This window comes from Berghia stephanieae, chromosome 4 (assembly GCF_034508935.2).
Source record: "Berghia stephanieae isolate SIO BIC M18660-M18661 chromosome 4, UCSD_Bste_1.3, whole genome shotgun sequence".
NCBI classification, from domain to species: Eukaryota; Metazoa; Mollusca; class Gastropoda; order Nudibranchia; family Aeolidiidae; genus Berghia; species Berghia stephanieae.
In genome coordinates, this window is record NC_088363.1 from 17,912,706 (window position 1) to 17,935,783 (window position 23,078).

Consider the following 23,078-nt stretch of genomic DNA (forward strand, 5'->3'; position numbering starts at 1 on the left):
CCTTAATCCGTGAAGCACCGGTTATTAAAATCGAGTTTCAAAATTTTGAAATCGAGTTTGAAATATCGCCTGAGGAGATTAATTAAGCACGATACTCAAAGCAAGATATGTAAATGGGAACGGTGTGTCTTTTTTTACGAAACCCGCCGAAACCCGCCGAAACCCGCCGAAACCCGATGAAACCCGACGAATCCCGACAAAGTTATGGGAAGTAGGTGGCTGTGGGGAGTGAACCTAGAACTCAGGGAAGTGTACACCATTGGGGAGTGAACCTGGGACTGGGTTTCGGCGGGTTTCGTAAAAAAGAACCAGTGCTTTTTTACGAAACCCGCCGAAACCCGCCGAAACCCGGCGAAACCCGACAATATACAGCAAAGTTATGGGAAGTAGACAACTGTGGGGAGTGAACCCGAGACTCAGGGAAGTGTACACCAGTCGGGAGTGAACCTGAGACTAAGTTTATCGGCCGGTTTCGGCGGGTTTCGTAAAAAAGAATTAGTGCTTTATTACGAAACCCGCCGAAACCCGCCGAAACCCGACAATATCCGGCAAAGTTATGGGAGTTTGGCAACAGTGGGGGGTGATCCTGGGAGTCAGGGAATTGCACACCAGTGGGGAGTTAACCTGGGACTGTGTAAAAAGGATATCAGTGGGAAATAAACCTGGGACTAAAGGGACATGGATACCATTGAAAGTTGAAGCCGGATATGGGAATTGAGTACCAGAGGAGAATGAACCTGACACTATAGAAGGTGGGCGCCAGTGGGGAGTGAACCTGGGATTCAGGGAATTGCACACCAGTGGGGAGTTAACCTGGGATTGTGTAAAAAGGATATCAGTGGGAAATAAACCTGGGACTAAAGGGAGATGGATACCATTGAAAGTTGAAGCCGGATATGGGAGTTGAGTACCAGAGGAGAATGAACCTGACACTATAGAAGGTGGGCGCCAGTGGGGAGTGAACCTGGGATTCAGGGAATTGCACACCAATTGGGAGTTAACCTTGGACTGTGGGAGATGGATAACTGTGGGTATCCGAGCCGAACTATAGGAGTTGGGTGCCAGAGGAGAATGAACCTGACACTATAGAAGGTGGGCGCCAGTGGGGAGTGAACCTGGGATTCAGGGAATTGCACACCAGTGGGGATTTAACCTGGGAATATGTAAAAAGGATATCAGTGGAAAATAAACCTGGTACTAAAGGGAGATGGATACCATTAAAATTTGAAGCTTGGTATGAGAGTTTGGTACCAGAGGAGAATGAACCTGACACTAAAGGAGGTGGGCGCCAGTGGGGAGTGAACCTGGGACTATGTAAAAAGGATATCAGTGGGAAATAAACCTGGGACTAAAGGGAGATGAATACCATTGAAAGTTGAAGCCGGATATGAGAGTTTGGTACCAGAGGAGAATGAACCTGACACTATAGGAGGTGGGCGCCAGTGGGGAGTGAACCTGGGACTATGTAAAAAGGATATGAGTGGGAAATAAACCTGGGACTAAAGGGAGATGAATACCATTGAAAGTTGAAGCCGGATATGAGAGTTTGGTACCAGAGGAGAATGAACCTGACACTATAGGAGGTGGGCGCCAGTGGGGAGTGAACCTGGACTATGTAAAAAGGATATCAGTGGGAAATAAACCTGGGACTAAAGGGAGATGAAGACCATTGAAAGTTGAAGCTGGATATGAGAGTTTGGTACCAGAGGAGAATGAACCTGACACTATAGGAGGTGGGCGCCAGTGGGGAGTGAACCTGGGACTATGTAAAAAGGATATGAGTGGGAAATAAACCTGGGACTAAAGGGAGAAGGATACCATTGAAAGTTGAAGCCGGATATGGGAGTTGAGTACCAGAGGAGAATGAACCTGACACTATAGGAGATGGGCGCCAGTGTGGAGTGAACCTGGGACTCAGGGAAGTGCACACCAATTTGGAGTTAACCTGGGACTGTGGGAGATGGATAACTGTGGGTATCCGAGCCGAACTATAGGAGTTGGCTACCAGAGGAGAATAAACCTGACACTATAAAAGGTGGGCGCCAGTGGGGAGTGAACCTGGGAGTCAGGGAATTGCACACCAGTGGGGAGTTAACCTGTGAATATCTAAAAAAGAATATCCGTGGGAAATAAATCCGGCTTCAACTCCCAATGGTATCCATCTCCCTTTAGTCCCAGATTTATTTCCTACTGATATCCTTTATACATATTCCCAGGTTAACTCCCCACTGGTGTGCAATTCCCTGAGTCCCAGGTTCACTCCCCACTGGCGCCCACCCCTTTTGTGTCAGGTTCATTCTCCTCTGGTACCAAGCTTTCATATCCGGCTTCAACTTTCAATGGTATCCATCTCCCTTTAGTCCGAGGTTTATTTCCCACTGATATCCTGTTTACATAGTCCCAGGTTCACTCCCCACTGGCGCCCACCTCCTATAGTGTCAGGTTCATTCTCCTCTGGTACCAAACTCTCATATCCGGCTTCAACTTTCAATGGTATTCATCTCCCTTTAGTCCCAGGTTTATTTCCCACTGATATCCTTTTTACATAGTCCCAGGTTCACTCCCCACTGGCGCCCACCTCCTATAGTGTCAGGTTCATTCTCCTCTGGTACCAAACTCTCATATCCGGCTTCAACTTTCAATGGTATTCATCTCCCTTTAGTCCCAGGTTTATTTCCCACTCATATCCTTTTTACATAGTCCCAGGTTCACTCCCCACTGGCGCCCACCTCCTATAGTGTCAGGTTTCTCTCTCCTCTGGTACCCAACTACCAAATCCGGCTTTAACTCCCAATGGTATCCACCTCCCTTTAGTCCCAGATTTATTTCCTACTGATATCCTTTTTACATAGTCCCAGGTTCACTCCCCGACATGGCAGCCCTCTACCCTCCCATATGTACTCAGGTTATCATTCTTATTCCTCTGATACTCAAACACTCCCATATCCTGCGGCTTTCAAACCCTTTTCAATATGGTATTTTTCAATCTACCTTTTATACAGTTTAACCCCCTAGGTCTTTTTTCCCAACTCTCATGCTATCCTTATCCTTTACAGTAGTCCACTGTCTTTTACCAGTACTCCCCACTGGCGCCCACCTCCTATAGTGTCAGGTTCATTCTCCTCTGGTACCAAACTCTCATATCCGGCTTCAACTTTCAATGGTATTCATCTCCCTTTAGTCCCAGGTTTATTTCCCACTGATATCCTGTTTACATAGTCCCAGGTTCACTCCCCACTGGCGCCCACCTCTATAGTGTCAGGTTCATTCTCCTCTGGTACCAAACTCTCATATCCGGCTTCAACTTTCAATGGTATTCATCTCCCTTTAGTCCCAGGTTTATTTCCCACTGATATCCTTTTTACATAGTCCCAGGTTCACTCCCCACTGGCGCCCACCTCCTATAGTGTCAGGTTCATTCTCCTCTGGTACCAAACTCTCATATCCAGCTTCAATTTCAATGGTATTCATCTCCCTTTAGTCCCAGGTTTATTTTCCACTGATATCCTTTTACATAGTCCCTGGTTCATCCCCATGGCCGCCCACACCCTTCTTTTGTCAGGTTCATTCTCCTCTGGTACCAAGCTCTCATATCGGCTCTCACTCCATGTTATCATCTCCCTTAGTCCAAGGTTATTCCCACTGATTCACTTTTACATAGTCCCAGGTTCACTCCCACTGGCGCCCACCTCCTTTAGTGTCGGTTCATTCTCCTCTGGTACCAAACTCCATACCAAGCTTCAAATTTTAATGGTATCCATCTCCCTTTAGTACCAGGTTTATTTTCCACTGATATCCTTTTTACATATTCCCAGGTTAAATCCCCACTGGTGTGCAATTCCCTGAATCCCAGGTTCACTCCCCACTGGCGCCCACCTTCTATAGTGTCAGGTTCATTCTCCTCTGGACTCAACTCCTATAGTTCGGACTCGGATACCCACAGTTATCCATCTCCCACAGTCCAGGTTAACTCCCAATGGTGTGCACTTCCCTGAGTCCCAGGTTCACTCCACACTGGCCCAAACTCCATATTGTCGGTTCATTCTCTCTGGTATTCGCCTCATATCCGGCTTCTAATTTCAATGACAATCTCTTTTTATCCCAGGTTAATTCCCTGATATCCGTTTTACACAGTTCCAGGTTAAGCTCCCACTGGTGTCAATTCCCTGAATCCCAGGTTCACTCCCCACTGGCGCCACCTTCTATAGTGTCAGGTTCATTCTCCTCTGGTACTCAATTCCCATATCCGCTTCAACTTTCAATGGTATCCATGTCCCTTTAGTCCCAGGTTTATTTCCCACTGATATCCTTTTTACACAGTCCCAGGTTAACTCCCCACTGGTGTGCAATTCCCTGACTCCCAGGATCACCCCCCACTGTTGCCAAACTCCCATAACTTTGCCGGATATTGTCGGGTTTCGGCGGGTTTCGGCGGGTTTCGTAATAAAGCACTAATTCTTTTTTACGAAACCCGCCGAAACCGGCCGATAAACTTAGTCTCAGGTTCACTCCCGACTGGTGTACACTTCCCTGAGTCTCGGGTTCACTCCCCACAGTTGTCTACTTCCCATAACTTTGCTGTATATTGTCGGGTTTCGCCGGGTTTCGGCGGGTTTCGGCGGGTTTCGTAAAAAAGCACTGGTTCTTTTTTACGAAACCCGCCGAAACCCAGTCCCAGGTTCACTCCCCAATGGTGTACACTTCCCTGAGTTCTAGGTTCACTCCCCACAGCCACCTACTTCCCATAACTTTGTCGGGATTCGTCGGGTTTCATCGGGTTTCGGCGGGTTTCGGCGGGTTTCGGCGGGTTTCGGCGGGTTTCGTAAAAAAGACACACCAAATGGGAAAGCCTCGGGTGATTTTCGATATCATATTTCATCCAAAGTAAAAGCAAACATATGTGTATGGACCGAGCCTTGTCTAACCAAGCCGTTCTTTAGTACTGTATAGTACAATAAATTATGTGACCCAACCAGTCAAAACGGTAGTATGTCGGAGTGGTTTATATATCGAAAATATGAGAGGTAAAATATTTTTTAAAAACGAAAACTTTCCGCGTGGTACCTAATGATTCCGTCACATAGGCATTCCATGTAGAAACGCCCCGTGTCAACAGGAAGTGCCCTCTGACAAAACCTAATTAACAACACAAGAAAAGAGCTATTATTTTTATGTTCACTGATGATGGAATAAGAAGACAAGCTTAGTTCTTTGACCATATCATGTCATGAGAAGAGAGGGGATTAAGAAGCTGGTGACAACAGGACTGATAGATGGAAAGCGAGCAGCAGGAAGACAGACAAGAGGATGAAATTGGTGGATACCATCAGGAACTGGACACAAGGAAGAAGAAATGTGAAGACCATCATGCAGCGCATCGAACGACAGAGAGGGTTGAGAAAGCATGATCTCCCTCGCTTGGAAGCACAGCACTAGAAGATGATGATGATGATGATGATGATGGAAGAGGAAGTGGAAGAGGCTCCTTTTCTTTTTCTCTCTCTCTCTCTCTTCTCTCATTCTACTCATCTTCTCTCTCTAATACATTTCATTATATTATATATATATATATGACTATCGATATAAGATATATATATTATAAAATATATATTATATACGACAATAATATATGAAACGAAATACAATATAAGTAATTCATAGAAAGTGGGAATCTACTTCTTATAATTAATCATCAATTATTGATATAATGACGAATATGTAAATATTCTGCGAATTCAATTGCCAGTTGTGACAAGTTATTGACACTGGGTGATGTAGTAAAGCAATATGCATTTTGGTGACGGAAAAGGGAAAAACGATATTTATCATAATACAATCACTATCAGTGATCGGGGGTGCATAAATTAAATGTTTTGTGGTTCCACCCCCCCCCAACCGCCCCTCACGAAAACGTCAGCAGGGAAATAAAGACTATTTAACACGAATTAACCATCCCAATCCAAATTTACATTATTATGCTACGAGATTTTCATTTTTAGGATGGATGAAATAGCGTAAAAAATTACTATTTGTACCATTTAGGGTTTCTTTTAAATTCCCTCTTGAGGACTAGGAAATCACACATTCGGAATGCTGAGACTTTTGAATTGCTGAGACATCCGGATTTCAGAAGTCTGGTTTTTCGACTATGACCATGATTGTTGGACAATTGTATATCTATCATTTTCCCTTTTTATATAACATTAATGAATCGGATATCACAACAATAGTGATGCAACGTTATGAGACCTCTGCTACAAATAATTCCATCACTTTATAAAAGCCAAGGCAATCCCATCCCTCCTTATTCCTTTCCCCAACGTCAATGCCAGTATCGTCCAATACGGTTCCATTGATTAAGGTTACCACTGAAAAGAGCCCCTGATTAATCCTATTTATTATGCTGCCCATGTGTTTACACAGCGAGCTCCACTCATCTCAATCGCGTGCATTCGACAACAATAGCGCTGGTTTGGATTTCTAGCAGTTATTAAGTCACTGGGTAGTAGCTACGCTTAACAAAACAAGGGAAGCTAAGCTCAATCGGGAGGTCTCGTGTCTCACATAGTAGTAGTAGTAGTAGTAGTAGTAGTAGTAGTAGTAGTAGTAGTAGTAGTAGTAGTAGTAGTAGTAGTACTACTAGTAGTAGTAGTAGTAGTAGTAGTAGTAGTAGTAGTAGTAGTAGTAGTATAGTAGTAGTAGTAGTAGTAGTAGTAGTAGTGTAGTAGTAGTGTAGTAGTAGTATAGTAGTAGTAGTAGTAGTAGTAGTAGTAGTAGTAGTAGTAGTAGTAGTAGTAGTAGTAGTAGTAGTAGTAGTAGTAGTAGTAGTAGTAGTAGTAGTAGTAGTAGTAGTAGTAGTAGTAGTAGTAGTAGTAATAGTAGTAGTAGCGCTGGTTTGGATTTCTAGCAGTTATTAAGTCACTGGGTAGTAGCTATACTTATCAAAATAAGGGAAGCTCAAGTCTCACATAGTAGTAGTAGTAGTAGTAGTAGTAGTAGTAGTAGTAGTAGTAGTAGTAGTAGTAGTAGTAGTAGTAGTAGTAGTAGTAGTAGCAGTAGTAGTAGTAGTAGTAGTAGTAGTAGTAGTAGTAGTAGTAGTAGTAGTAGTAGTAGTAGTAGTAGTAGTAGTAGTAGTAGTAGTAGTATCAATGTAGTCGTGTTGTTGAAGTAATTACTGCGGAACAAAAATATGTGACCAATTTCAACATGCAGAGATTGCCACTGAGTACTTTGACCTTTTAAAAGCAGAATTTGTTTTGTAGTCTAACTTTTCATCATATTATCTAAAAGTTTACACCAAGAAAACAGATACTGTGATGCGACTAAAAGATTTAATGCACCCCTCCCGCATTGTAGTTACTGTTCTTTTGGTAAAAAGAGTTCAACTTTATTCAGGGTAAACGATGATTTCAATGAAAGCGGTCAACTTTAATAATAATAATATTAATAATATAATAATAATAATAATAATAATAATAATAATAATAATAATAATAATAATAATAATAATAATAATAATAATAATAATAATAATAACAATAATAATAATAATAATAATAATAATAATAATAATAATAATAATAATAATAATAATAATAATAATAATAATAATAATAATAATAATAATAATAATAATAGTACATTTATTATTATCATCATTATTATTATCATCCTCGTCACCGTTATCACTATTCTCATCAAATATATAAATCAATATCATATCTTCATTTCTTTTCTGCTTTGTAAATTCCTATTCCATAACAACAAGATGAAGGCCCTTTGAGTCTTTGAATCTCAATCATTAGAAGATAAAATAATCCCTATTTCCTCATTTATTTTGCATCATGTAATTGCCAGCCTCCGGATACTCTAACTAAAGGACGATGGCAGAGAAATTATATAGAAACAGAGATTTCTTTTTTTTTTTCTCTTCTATCTCTTAACATATTATGTCTGGGGTTATTTTAAATCCTCCCCATTAGCTTATCACAATAAGAATCTCTTATCGATTTACTTACGTCAACACACTGGCTAAAATCGCCCTGGGATTTAAATCCCGAAGTCTTTAAAGAACTGAAGATGATGATGGTTTAAGTGGATAAAAGCAGCTGACGACGTTTTCAATAATAAAATCTAATTTTATACTATGGTTTTTATATTCCGTTCAAGAGCATAGAGTGAAATAAAAATGGCAGTCCAGTAATGTTAAAGCATTGCAGGAAAAAAAAAAGATACATGCTAATCTCTCAATGTTGCATTAAATGACTAAAATATTAAATCTATTCATTAATTTTTTTACTCGTCTATCTATTAAATTTAATTCATCTGTAATTGTCATTATCATTATCATTACTATTATTATTATCATTATTATTTTTATTATTATTATTATTATTATTATTATTATTATTATTATATTATTATTATTATTATTATTATTATTATTATTATTATTATCATTACATTATCATCATCATTATCATCATTATTATTATTATTATTATTATTATGATTATTATTATTATTATTATCATCATCATCATTAATATTAATATTATAATTTTTAATATTAGGATCATGAATAATTATTTTTAAATATTTATGATTATGAACCTTATCATCATCATTATTATTATCATTTTATTATTATAATTTTGTTTTATTTATTTTTTTTTATTTTTTTTTGTCGTTTTTTTTTTGTTTTTGGTATCTCTACATCTAAATGGCATTTTGATTAGTAATCAAATCTGAGCCAAATCATACAAACGTATTATAAATGAACATAGTCATTTTATAGTATCCTGGATAACAATATCACATACAAAGAATGCCATTGTTGGTGAAAAGATAAGAGCAAGGATGAAATCAAATCCTGCTAATAAAAGATTAAAGCCTTGTAGCAATTATTAGATAGTTCTTCAGATTGTGAAGACAATGGGGCCCCAGGTTTAAATGTTTGATTCGATCACACGTCGAACCATCATCATAATCCAACATTAACCTCGTTTCTTCATTGACATTCAGAATCAAAACAACATCACTATCAAGCATTGATTGTGTAGTTGAGTCTGTTGGTAGATCTGGAGCAGGGCTGCCAACCTAAATAAATGAAAAAGTGTAAGATTGCTTGCCAAAAAGAGTAAGATTGTGAGAAAAAGTGTACAATTTGAAAATGTAACCCTTCAGTCACCTCACTCCCTGTCTTTTGAGCCATTTTGGAAATAATTCTTATAAGTTCGTGTGGGCAAAAAATTTCCACAAGCTTAAGGAAAACTTGAAAATAAAATTATGAAGCAATGCAAATGCAAACAAAGCACTTAAACCTAACAAACAACAATTGTTAAAATAAATATTGCAGGACGCATGGAGATTGCCAAAAAAACCTAAAAGAGAAACAGAATAAAAACTTTTTACATTAAAATGTTCCGATTTGATTCTCATGAAAAAAACTTACAATTTGAGAGAAAAAGCATACAATCTTACAAAGGTGAAAAAAAAATATACAAATAGGCATACTTTTCAGGGTACGGTTGGAAGCATGGCTAGAGTACAGTACTTTGTCGTACACCAGCATTCATTCGAATCGATTAAGAACTAGTAATGCTCCAGAAACCAGGAAAATTCCACTCCTTGAGCCTTATGGCTGTCAAGAATTACTCTATGCCGAAGCTCACTCTGGTGTTATCATTATTTCTTCAAAACTCCATCAAGGATTCATCGGTCAAATTTGTCACCTTTCGCACATACAATTTGTTTATAAGCATACGTAACATTCCCTAAATCATGTCCAAACTGTCGCAATTTGAGAAAAATTATGACAAATTTGTTAAATTTTCAACTATGGTGAACTCGAGGGTCCGTATGGCTTGCTGTGGGAATAACATGAAAAATTGTGAAAAGTGCACAAATAAATTTTTTTATAACTTGAACATTTATATAGCGCAATATCAACTAAACATACTCAAAGTGCTTTACAAGAGGGGTCCCTAGCCAACAGCGATACTTAACATGTGGGACAAGACACGATACCTGCCTGTCAATATTTCATTTTTTTTTTAGACACGCTTTTAACGACCAGGTAGTCATTTTACATCTGAGTATGATTAGAGAATGTGAGTAAAGGGCCATTTCAAAGGACTTAACTATTCACCACTCAGAGCAGGACTCAAACCCTGGACTTTCCAGTGCGAAGGCGAGTGTCATACCACTAGACCACATGACCGCACAGATGGTGAATCTCTGGATATACAGTATCTAAATGTTTATGTATTTGTAATTATCTCTACTGATTCATTTACTGTGCTGAGGCTTTGTTTTTTCGATGCAGGCTTTTATATGTTAAGTAATATCCACTAAATGTGCTAAACATGCTTTACCATAGTTGCCAAGCCAACAACAGCATCAAAACACTAAATAATAAGAATCTAATAATGATAAAATAATAGTTATAATAAATAATATTAATAATAATAATAATAATAATAATAATAATAATAATAATAATAATAATAATAATAATAATAATAATAATAATAATAATAATAATAATAATAATAATAATAATAATAATAATAATATAATAATATAATAATAATAATAATAATAATAATAATAATAATAAAATAAAATAACAATAAAAAACCAATAACAACAACAACAACAACAACAACAACAACAACAACAACAACAACAAAAATAATAATAATAATATTAATAATAATAATAATAATAATAATGATAATAATAATAATAATAATAATAATAATAATAATAATAATAATAATAATAATAATAATAATACTTATTAATAATAATATTACAGCCCAAGCCGGTTATTGGGATGGCATGGTTCGCGACAAATCGTCCCAATTAAGAGGTGTCCAAATTAAGCGGCTGACATGAAATTGAGCAATTTTTCAGATTTATCACAGTCCACATAGTAATCAGGGAGACTTGTTTGACGTCTAATTAGGGTTACTTCAGCCACTTGACTGCTAATTTGATCTAAGGATGACAGGCAAAATCTAACTGCACAAAAAAATTAACGAATATGCCACTCATAATAGTTGCATAAGTAAGCAATGGATAAGGAATGATCTGTCTACCAATTCATCTCATTGAACAAACAAGCCATTTGGAGGGTGACAGCCTTGAAAAAACAAAGCTATCACTCATTAGCTATCGTACCATTGGCCAGTTGAACCATGACCATGTGCGTAACAATGACAGTTGATGACACTGCCAAGGTTTACAGGTAAATTCTATTGTTAACATCTCTCTGTGATGATTATGACACAAGGTTTGATGGCACACCTGATTGACTGTTGCGATAGACAATAACTGGGGATACAGGTAAAGTCTATTGTTCAACACCTCTGTGATGAACAGTACAACCATACTCCAGTTGACCATCCCGTTGGACTAATTTGCAAATTTATGAACCATAGTTTTAAATAGAAGACAACGAAAAAGCTCTTTTATGGGGATGGCCATTGTCAAGTTTGGTCCCCATTAAGAAGTGGACCATCCTAATTAAGCGGCTGGGAATTGGAAAGGGTATGACTTTTTATATTTAAAAAATTCCGTTCCCAAGAATTGTCCCAATAAAGTGGCTGTCCCAATTAAGCGGCATCCCTAATACCGGCTTCGACTGTAATAATAATAATAATAATAATAATAATAATAATAATAATAATAATAATAATAATAATAATAATAATAATAATAAAATAATAATAATAATAATAATAAAATAATAATAATAATAATAATATAATAATAATAATAATAATATAATAATAATAATAATAATAATAATAATAATAATAAATAATAATAATAGCAATAATAATTACACAGTGGGACATTGAAACCGGGAACCACCCCAATGAGGAAAACTGGCAAATCGGGACAAAATCTTAGGGAACAGAATTTACCTCTCTAATTGGGAAAAGGCTAAGCGAAGAAAAATCGTCTGAGCCTGACTCTCATATTGAAGATTTTGTTGCCAGTTTTCTTATTTCTGCGGCTTAAAAGATCATATGAACAATGTAAAAATAGCAGGACCATCCAATCAATAGTTGTCATGACACAGACGGCCAGATCAACTAATAGTATATGCACTCAACATATGTGTGTACTAAGGGTGAACTATTTCGCTATCTGTGTCAATGCTTACTATATTGACATTGGTCTTTTGGGGAGTGACACATGTTTCATACACTTATGGTCAAATTCAAAGGGGGCGGGACAATACTTTTAAACCAAGTCTGTGCTTGCATCACCACGTCTGAAACCGGCCTAAAAAATAACAGTATAAGGGCAGGGCTAATGTCTTGTGTGAAAACAATCGATGGCACATTCTTTGTTGACAACTTTGTGAGCCCAGTTGACATCCAAACTTTGGATATCTCTAATTTAAAATAAAATAATTCTTTCATTGTAAGAATGGGCTCTTTGAAGTCTTCACTTCTTAACCAGTCCGTTTCATAGCTACACATCTAGAGAAATTGCGTTGACATGACAAGACATGACTTCAGTACTTAAAGGCTTGTAGGACAACTGAAATCTCCACCTCCCGGACAATGATTTTTGACAGTGACTGTCATTTCCCAATTATAAAGGCCCTACTGTAAAAATGATGATGATAATTTATATGGTGCTTAATCAAAACAATGATTCTTGACAAAGCGCTTCAGCCCCCCAAAAATGTCATATTTACAACAACAAAAACGTTAGAGGTAACATGTTTTAAAAATGTTCTCTATAAAACAAGTTTGAGATTCAGACTTTTTAAAAAGTGAAATTGTCTGATTCCCTCAGTTGTCATGGGAGAGAATTCCAAATTTGGGGAACACAACAAGAGAACACCCACTTGTTTGTAATAAAATCTTATCTTTTTTTTCCAACAGAAACAATGCTGTTACTGTTACTGTTACTGGCCAGTACCTGTTATACATCTGAGAATAGTTCAATGCATCTACAGATAGTTTATATGTCAAATCCATTTAGACCTCATGCCAGTTTGATCTTTTCCCAAGATGGCCATTACAGTTAGTTAAATTCCCTTTTCCTTTCAGAGGATACATAAAAGTAAATAATAAAACTGAAATAAAACATAGAGGGCAAATATTCTTTTTTTACAAAAGAAAAAAGAAAAATTGACTGTGGTTAAATAAACAAATTGTGGCTTCTAATAAGAAGTATTAGATTTGTGTTACTTGTAGTAGAGTGTATTGCAAAAAAAAAGAAAGAGAAAATAAAAAAACAGTGTTCTCGTCCCTCAATTTCTAAAAATTCATAGAGGGAGGGCCATTTTTGTTTTGTTTGTTTATTTTTCACTCATAAAGAACAAATGTTCAACACTCTTGGATCAGAAAATTAAGAAAAATAAAGTTTTTACAGGAACTAAATTGGACCCCAAAATTTATATTAAAAAAAGAAAAGAAAACAATAAGTCTTAACAGATGTCAAGGGCTGATTGCCCTAATTTAAAACTGGTCACAAAAAAAGGGTTTATCATCACTCTGTGACCACATTTATATATAGCATTATATTGTCAAGAATTATAAATAGCCGCAAAGATGTGTGGTATTCGTGACATGCAACATACGAAGAGACATCTTTTCTATGGCATAATTCTTCATGAATAAAGCCAATGGGAAAAAGTCTGTTTGTTTTATTTGTCTAACTTATCGTATCGAGGGATCCGAGGTAAAGGTGCGTGAGTCAAGAAAGGAGCGGGGGAGGTTTAGAAACTGTAAATAATGTTTAGCAAAGATCATGTGTGTTCCATACGTTCAAAACAAAAGCCATAAATCTACACAGCATTTTAACATTTTCGAGTTCATGAAAAATCACAACACCAGCTGGTGGCCACACCCATAGCTGTAACCATATTGATAATGGTTCACAGTACACACATTGTTTACAACGTACTAACCTCTGACTCTAGCAGACGACTGTTGTATTCACTTTGTCCTGATAACGGTTTGTTTTGGTCACCACTGCCTCTTCTTTCAGACTCTAACGCTTGATTTGGTCGCAAGTAAAAAAGGGCAGCAGCGACGGCATTCGAAAAGATCAAACCCATCCTTCAGTTAATCCTTTCACGACAAGAATTAGAACAGTATTTCACAACTTTATAATGTCTTATCATTTCAAGAGTGGAAGTCGACGAACTGCTTACTTGACTTGGGAGTTAAACAGATCTTACACCACATTCGAACCAAACCGTAGTCAGACAAAATATAAGAAACTGAAAATAAATCATCTTAGTCCATAACCTGCTTGTTTATTATTGTTGTTCCCCACGTTCAGTGGTCTACTTTTTTTCATTTTTCTTCGATCATTTAGCTATCACGTTCAGCTCACTTGCTCACTTTCAACTCAACTTGAATCCGAGCCAACCACCACGAGACAAGGGAGAGCATCCTTATATTATTTTAGACTTGTAGCGGGCTGTCCAGAGATGATCTTCTCAAGCTAATGGGCTGGTGTCTGTCATTCCATGTGAGAGAGTGAAAATAATCGATCGAGTGCCGCAAGTGTCATAGGTGTTCGATGTCGTCGCTCATCGCCAGACTTACAGATGTGACTGATGCTAGACGGACTGATGCAAGGAGTGTGGTCTCATAGTTAACAAGCACCCATTTTATTATGAGCAGGTAATGAGTGCGATGGCGAGGACATATCAATTTATTGGTCATAAGGGATGTATCCGACACCCAATCACAATAATTAATTAACAATTTAAATTACCGTGCTGCCGTTATGGAAGCAAAGGTAGATCCTGTTTTGTTTTTGCTTGTTTTTGTCTTTTTTTTTAACTTGTAATTTGCAAGGAATTTCTCGACAAGCTAAACCAGTTTTTCTCCCATTTACAATAGGGTTTTACACGTGTGTTGTTAATTACCTGTCATATTATTAGCCATATTGTTGAAGATAGTTCAGTTGGTCGAGCATTCGCTTCACGAGCAAAGGGGCCGGCATCGATCCCGGGTTCAGTCGATTTTTGTTTTCTGACTTTCCTATCCACCCAGCAGTGATTGGATGACTGGGATTGTTAGGTCTGGCGGAAAGTACTTTGCGATATACTAGCGTCCTATCCAAGAAATTGCTATTGTCCGTTTCACGCAAGAGGAACTGGGATAAACTCCGGTTCCGTGGACCTAAGACTCATAAGGACTACTTTTATTGTTGACATCAAAATTTCTCAGATTTTCGAAATTAGTTCCCATTGCTTGTTAACCCAAGTGCACATATTATTTCAAGCTCTACCGGAAGCAATTTTGGGCTTGATTTAACATTGTTGTAATGGACAGTATTTTGCGTTAGTTTGATAGTATTTCCATTACAACAATGAGCCATTAATTGGCTTCAACAGTCGTGACGTCACTTCCCTCGTAATGACGCATAGTAACTTAGTAACTGGTTCTAAACTATCGGAACAATGGCGGACCCCCTTATGAAATGCTTCTCCGACGATCATAAAAGTGTATCTAGAGGAGAAAAACATTATAAATCTGACCATATTTTGACTTTTATACATTCTGATCACATGACATGTGAAAAAGTTCTAGCCAGCATGGATAATAAAAAGTACCGATTTTCTTTGCTTAGAACCAAGCTGTTCGTTGCTGGGCGGACGTGACATCAGACTATTGAATCCTATTAAGGGTTATCAGACCTGTTGCATGTCACCTGTCACCTTTACCATATGAAATGAATTGACATTTTCAGTGTGACCTCTATTGGACGAATAAAAATTGACGGTTTTAATTAATGATGTCATGAATTAATCCCGTTCTTATACACTTTTAATTATTGTAGCTAGTCTATTATTGTTTCGATCGACGTATACTTATTTGCTGGTAAGATAACTCAAAATTTTGCTTTGAATATCAAAGTAAGTAAAAATACAGAGTCATAATATTATTGCCACAGTAAGTTAACAGGACAATACATGTCATTTTACAATTGGTTTTCTAATGGAAATCGTGTTATGACTAAGTTTGTTTGTTTGTTTCTTTCCTGTGATTGTTTGTTTGTTTTTTGTTTTGTTTTTGTTATTGTTATTTTTTCTTTGATTTTTTTTTTTTTTTTTGGGGGGGGGGATTATATTTATTTGTTTTGTTGTTTTGTGTGTTTTGGTTTGTGTTGTTTTGTTTTGTTTTGTTGGGGTTTTTTTTTTTTTTTTTTTTTTTTTGTTTGTTTATTGTTTTGTTTTTTGTTATTTGGCTGTTTTGTTTTGTTTTTTGTTTTTTGTTTTTTTTTAGTTTTTGTTTTGTTTGGTGTTTTAATAGACCATCAATGACCAAAGTATCAACAAAGTTGGAGTATTTCTCGGATGTTGAAGCGTGAAACAGTCTTTGACAAGTGCTTGTTACTGTCTGGATATGATACTGCTCTATAGAAAACTGACCCATCGCTTCAAAACGGTATTATATTGGAATGAACCATATGACATATGAAAGGGAAAAAAAGAATTTTAAGGTAATAATGACAGAGAATGTGAATTTTAATATATTGTCACTATAAGAAATTATATATTCATTCTCCTCGATAAAACATAAAAAGTTATCCCAAGTCTCACATTTTTGACAATAAATTCAAATTTTAGAATCTAAACGACACCAAGATAATACCGTTTTGATATTGTGAGTAATATTGAATTTAACAATATTTGTGCGGCTATTGTGATCTTGTGGTAGAACATTCGCTTTCGGATCGGTAGGTGTTGGGTTCGAGCTTTGCTCGGCGCATAGTTGAGTCCTTGGAAAAGGCTCTTTATTCACATTCTCTCACCGTACTCAGGTGTAAGATAAGTACCTGGTCGTTAACAGTGTTGTCTCTGTCGGAAAAAAAATAATATTGCCTAACAGGCGTCATGTCTCGTCCTACATGTTAAGTGTTGCCGTTGGTCAGGGACCCCTTGTAAACCGCTTTGAACACATTTAGTGGATACAGCCCTATATAAAAGCTCAATTTTTAACATAATTAGTAACCCAACGATAGATGCGTTGGACTGACAGAGAGTAAATATTCGGAAGCAGAGAGGGTCTGCCCTGGTCCGAACCCATGTCCTGTAACAGCACAAATAATATTTCCTCAAAACAAGCGAACCCCCACCACCCTTCCTGACGCTCTGCCCCCCCCCCCCCCCCCACACACACACACACCCCTCATCCCCATATCCTAAGACAATAATTGTTAAAAGTCCCTCAAAGCCTAGTTACGGCCCATGAAACCGGGGGTTTATCCCGGTTTCTCTGACGCTAAACGGATAATATCTATCGGAAAGTATGATGATCAATCTTTACAGACCGAGCTATTCAATCACAGCTGGGTGGACATGGGTTTTCAGGATCGAGAAAAATAATCGACTTCATCAGAACCGATTCAGGTCCCTATAGATAGTATGCGCTCGGCCAATAAGCTCACAACATTGCCATCCGGAAGTATAACGGATCAACACACAAAATTATGTGTGACCTTAACTGTTTATATCTAATCTGGTCAATACAGTTTGGTGAGAATTACTTATAAACGCGGATGGCTTTTTTTCTTTATCTTAAAAAATAAAATAAAAATTTACTTATTCTGGATAATTACAAATTTTTATTTTTTTTTAAATTGATATAATAGGAGTGACGTCAACTTCATTCTATCTATACCTGTGATTCTTCCAACCGAGCTATCGTTACCACCAGACACATGTCGTAATGAAAGTGAATTATCATACTAATTACGACATAAGCTGCTGAGTGGACGAGTGTTTTTCTTTGTCTTTTTTTTTTTTTTTAAATAATTTTTTCCTAATTCTGGATAATTACAAATTTTTTTTAATTGATATAATAGGATTACTTGTAACCAGATGAATTTCCTTTGGGTAGTCAATTATTATATGATTGGTGGAGAAAGCCACATGGGGGATGGAACAGAATGCCTGTTATGTCGAACTCTGGAAAAACACGAAATTTAAAATTTGGCCAGAAAACTCATCCTTTAAATATATCGATTGATTAAAATGACCCTCATACTCATATTGACAAAAACCAGGGTTGAGAGTTGTTTTTGTTTTTGTTTTTTTAAGATGAGGGTCATTTTAATCGATGAGTTTTCTGGCCAACAATTTGAATACGCGTTTTTTGTTGGGTTTTTTTTGTTTGTTTTATCCCAGAGCACAGTTATAGTTAGATAGATATATATCGATGGCAAAATAATTATAGATTAATTATAAATCTAATAATATGTTTAATGCTATAATGACATCTGGAACTCAATGCATATGACATCATGCATTTCCCCCCTTTTTTTATTTATTTGTTTGTTTTTTTTTTGACAATGAGATGTGTACATTCAGAGCCATTATTCTTTTTGTTTTTTTTTGTTTTTTTTTGGGGGGGGGGGGTGAGAAGGCTACTTTGTCAGGCATTTCTCACGATCATTATAAACGCTTGAGAATTCTCGTTGTTATAATATTATAATTACGAGAATCGTGGCTGCCCGGAAATCGTGGATTTGAAGGACAATACTTTTTTAAGGGTATAGGTTGTTTCAGAATCTACTGTTTCTGTTCTATTATGGAGTTTTTATAGCGTTCAATCATCTCAATGTTTCCTTTATTAAATGAACTAGTGGAGAACCTGCAATTTTTGGGGAGAAATAAAGGCTATTATTACGAACAGGCTCTCATATATTTTAATCATTATACTACTACTGTATTGTGGAAATTAAAATACCAGTTCGAGAAGAATTTTTTGAGCTGTTAGATTGATAGATGTTTTTAACAGTTAAAAACAACAGTGGGGGGTCCAAGCACGAAACCGGTATATTTCACAGAGACTGGCCGTGCCAACAAGATATAGATATCATGAAAACGAATTCTTTTATTATATTCAACGGATCTCACTCCTTAAAAGCTATAATATCTAGATATAAATGTCTAGCCATCTTTCCATCGATCACGACAAGACTGATAAGCTGATAATCACCTGATCTTACTACTATTCCCTCAATTAGAATTTTTATGAATACTTTTCAAACCCCTTTTTGTCGTCATTGTTGTTGTTGTTTGGTTTGTTTGTTTGTTTGTTTGTTTCGGGCTGTTTTTTTTTGTTTTTTGTTGTTTTGTTTTGTTTTTTTTTTTTGGGGGGGGGGGGGGTTGTTTGTTTGTTTTGTTTTGTTTTGTTGCATTTTTGTCTGTGATTTTTTTTTACTGAGAAGAAAGATTACGAATGTGTTTTTTAATTCCATAATAATCTTATTTTCGAATCGGGATCTAGACGTCTAGTTTTGCCTAAATCGTTGATCTCCAATTGTGCTGTTTCTGCTAACTCCTCAGATATGCAAATAATTCAAAATTCTGCACCCTACCGACTTTTCCTGGGAATGGGGTCTTTATTTAGAGCCTTATTTCAGAAGCGCCCTATCCGCTTTTATCATAGAGTAATATTAACAATTCTGAATTCTCCCCCTTTCTCAGTGGTGTCGTTAATCTCTTCTCTTAAAAATGTAAAATTCATGGCCTGTATTTATTGTTCTGATCGAAAGATGTTTTAAAATTATAATTGTAGAGATTAAGTACAATAAAAGTAAGAATCCCTATTAAAATAAAGAAATGGACGCCGAAGAAGAAAACACCACGTATGTTATGAATGGTATATCTGAGAAACGGTTGGCCTTTGGCCGTTGTTGTCTTGCTATGTCAATTTCGATAAAACATAGAGGCCCAGCAAAATGGCCGTGATGTAAATTGAATTTCACTGACAGTTCCAGCAGTTCCAGCCACTCATGGTCATGACGTACATCCGGTTGTTGGGACGACACCAATCACCAAGGAACGATAGAAGAGCCTTGGTGATTTTGTGTTCGTGGGGATATATAATTGCCCAAGCCCGGACACTGTGGCATTTCTTTATTTCTTTTTAACTCACTTTTTCATCTCTATTTTAGATTTTGTTTCTGGGGAGAACGGGTATTGATTTGGCTAAAGGAGCGGAAATAGAAGAAACGAATAATGCTTTTGAGATCTAGCGTTGTGCACGAAGTAGAATCTGTAATGTGTGTTCAAGAAGCGGCACATAATTTTATACATTAATGGCGAAAATCACTTCAATTTTTGAAAGAACAAGAAAGATCAAGGTTGTTAATATATTGAAAATACATATTTTAAAGAATTCGTGCAGATTCCGTTTAAAATGTGTCTCAGTGTGTGCAAAGTAAGTGCAAATATGTCGATATTTTTAGAGAAGACAATTGGTTTGTAGAGCTGATATTTGTTAAACAAAATAGGAATAGATATGTGAGATTTTGATGTGCATGAATCTTTAGAGTGTTTGACTATTTAAGTACTTTGAATTGTTACAGTATTCTCTCATCTTACTTTGCATACGATACTATTTCTGCAGTATTTTCATACACTGCACCGTCAGGGCAGAATCTGCATAAACACATAAACACCAGTTTTTTGCCACCTACTCCATCCAGATATAATACTAAATTGACGCATTGAGTCACATTTGTTCGCTACTCAAAGTAACTGCCTTCATTTCTCACGCATTTCCGGTTCCGGTTCGACGAAGGCGGTCTCAAGATGTCTATGCAAGCACTTTTAATTGCTATCATTTTTTTTTAAAATCCTGCGTCTGATGACGTAATCCTATGTTTTAAAAATTATTTTCGAATAATCTGAGGTCACTTGATGTCATATTCACACTCATCTTCTCTTAGATTATTATTCTTATTCCTTGCCAATATGTCAATAGAATATTCTAGTTTGTTACTGTATCTGTTTCTCGAATTATCAACCGACAATGTTTTTCCTCCCCAAAAAACTTTTGCAATTCAGCAGACCATAAGTGGCCACCCTAAATGAGTAGGGTCTACAAATTGTTTCTTACGTGCATATATTTTCAAGTCTGATAACTCAATTACGAGCTTGATTTAATATGTTTTGATTGACAATATTTTGCTTTGGTTTTAGATTTCCATCACAGCAATTTGTCCACAACAATAATTTGGGTTAACATTCATGCAAATGAGTACACTTCGATTCTTACTAAATTTTTTTTACTGATTTAATTGAAGATGAATAAAGTGTATAATGAATAATGCTATGGTAGATTTCTATTTAACAATGATGAAAATTTCATGCTGGCTTGGGCATCATAGTTGAAAAGAGTGGGCTGATATTTCATATTGACAAATATAGAGCAGGCACTGATATAAGATACCAAAAAAATGAAAATATATGTGCGACACAATGTCAGACAAAGCATGAAGAAAACTAGTAGAAAAAAAACATAATTCCAAAATAGCAGCCTTCCTTGACTTGGAGTCGAAACTCAGACCTCCTATTTACCAGTCAGTCTTGCTGTCATTACACCACGAGGCTGCCCGATAGATGGGACAATTTTATACGTATATTATTTACAAGAGTGAGCGATTCTACTGTGAACGATTTTAAGTATCTTAACAAACAAACAATGGACAAGAAAGGACGAGGACATTAGTGAAGCTAGCTCCATTTTTATTTTGAACTCCCAAAATGACAAGTTAAGAAGCAGGCACTGGTGTATGATTAAAATATAAAAAGGAATTTATGAATCATCATCATTATCATGGATTATCCCCCCTGGACTGGGCCTCCACAACTGCCAACCGAAACAAGCTTCTGTCCTGCGCTATCCTTCCACATTCAGTCACTGGCTTATTCATCCATTCGCTGATGTCTTGTGACCATCTTCTTCTTGGTCTCCCTCCCCCTCTTTTACCCCTCCACATACCCTCTAGAAAAAATAATTCCAAGGGTGTCATGTCTCTTAATATGTCCAAAAAAAAAACAGAGAGCAAGTTTTAGTTTCTGTATCATCTTGATGAGATATGGCTCGCTAGTGTCCAGGGACACTTTCACATTTTGGTTAGTTTCCTCTGCTGTCCAAGGAATGCGGAGCATTTTCCGTCACCATTAAAATATTAGAGGACTCAGATTTTATCTCAGAACACAGGTTATTCTAGTACGTAGAATAATGATTCGCGTTGCACGTCACAGTGTAGTGGTGGCGCAAGTTTTTGTGCGAATCATAACTTGGTCTGTATTTTATTTTCGGCTCTCATTGTTTGTAATTGATTAAAATCTAGATACACAACATAATCATATCAGATATCATCATATCATAAGATCGTGTCTTTTAAGCTTATTAGTCGAGGATTTTAAACTAATTGTTGCACATGCTTACGAAATATTTCAAAGCAATACCAAAACAAAATAATATTTTCCATTGGATTAATCAAGTCCATCTGCTGATCTTATCCTGTCTCACGAAATATTGGAGAATGGCTTTGTTTACAGATAAGGAAGTGGATTAATGACGCAAAGGTACGGTACAGTTTCTTGAATAATATTTCTAATTAGCTAAATCACGCGACAAAAATTTATGAGGGAGAAAAATTAGGGTTCGGGAAGGGGGGTCGGTGTTCTCAAAAATTATTTTCGTGAGTTCCTATAATTGTTCGCTACTTTTTTTTGTTTTCGGTCTGTTTGCTTTTTTAAAAAATATTTTGTTTTGCTTTATTTCCTCTGTTATTTTATTATTATTAATATTATTTTTGGCATGATTTTTTTAGGGGGCGGGGGGTCATTTTTCTTATTTATCAATTTTTGAAGATTTTATTTTAGTGGGTCTGGAAAACCATGAGGTACCGTAATAAGATTTGCTTCTCAGTTGTCATTGTGCAGTTTAGATCAGCGGTTGAGGCAACTTGGTGGCCTGTCCTTCGGATATATTATTACAGTCCCCCCCCCCCACCTCACCTCACGATGATGATGATGATGATGATGATGATAATGATGATTATCATCATCATCATCATCATCATCATCATCATCATCATCATCTTCATCTTCATTAGTATTATCATCATCATCATCATCATCATCATCATCAGCATCATCATCATCATCATCATCAATCATCATCAATCATCTTCGTCGTTGTCATTGTCTTCGTCAACATATTTTCAATAGCAATAGTCATATGGACCACTTTAATATAGAAATACCACTTAACAGGGTT

General features: G+C 36.6%; 1 protein-coding gene across 16 annotated transcripts in view; it reads right to left on the reverse strand.

The window, feature by feature from the left end:
* Positions 1-23,078, reverse strand: part of LOC144970138 (cGMP-dependent 3',5'-cyclic phosphodiesterase-like) — a 258,901-nt gene that overhangs the window by 142,631 nt on the left and 93,192 nt on the right. For 8 of the 16 annotated variants that reach the window (XR_013644909.1, XR_013644910.1, XR_013644907.1 and 5 more), the window contains exon 1: positions 13,943-14,420. The exons of 6 other annotated variants lie outside the window; for them this stretch is intronic. Coding sequence is in view for 6 of the 10 variants with exons in the window: in XM_078909399.1 (XP_078765525.1) it covers positions 13,943-14,092 (150 nt within the window). In the remaining 4 variants the exon portion in view is untranslated. Of the gene's footprint in view, positions 1-13,942; positions 14,431-23,078 lie in introns of those variants that run through there. 2 more of the 16 variants (XM_078909396.1, XM_078909395.1) reach the window with 2 other exon arrangements.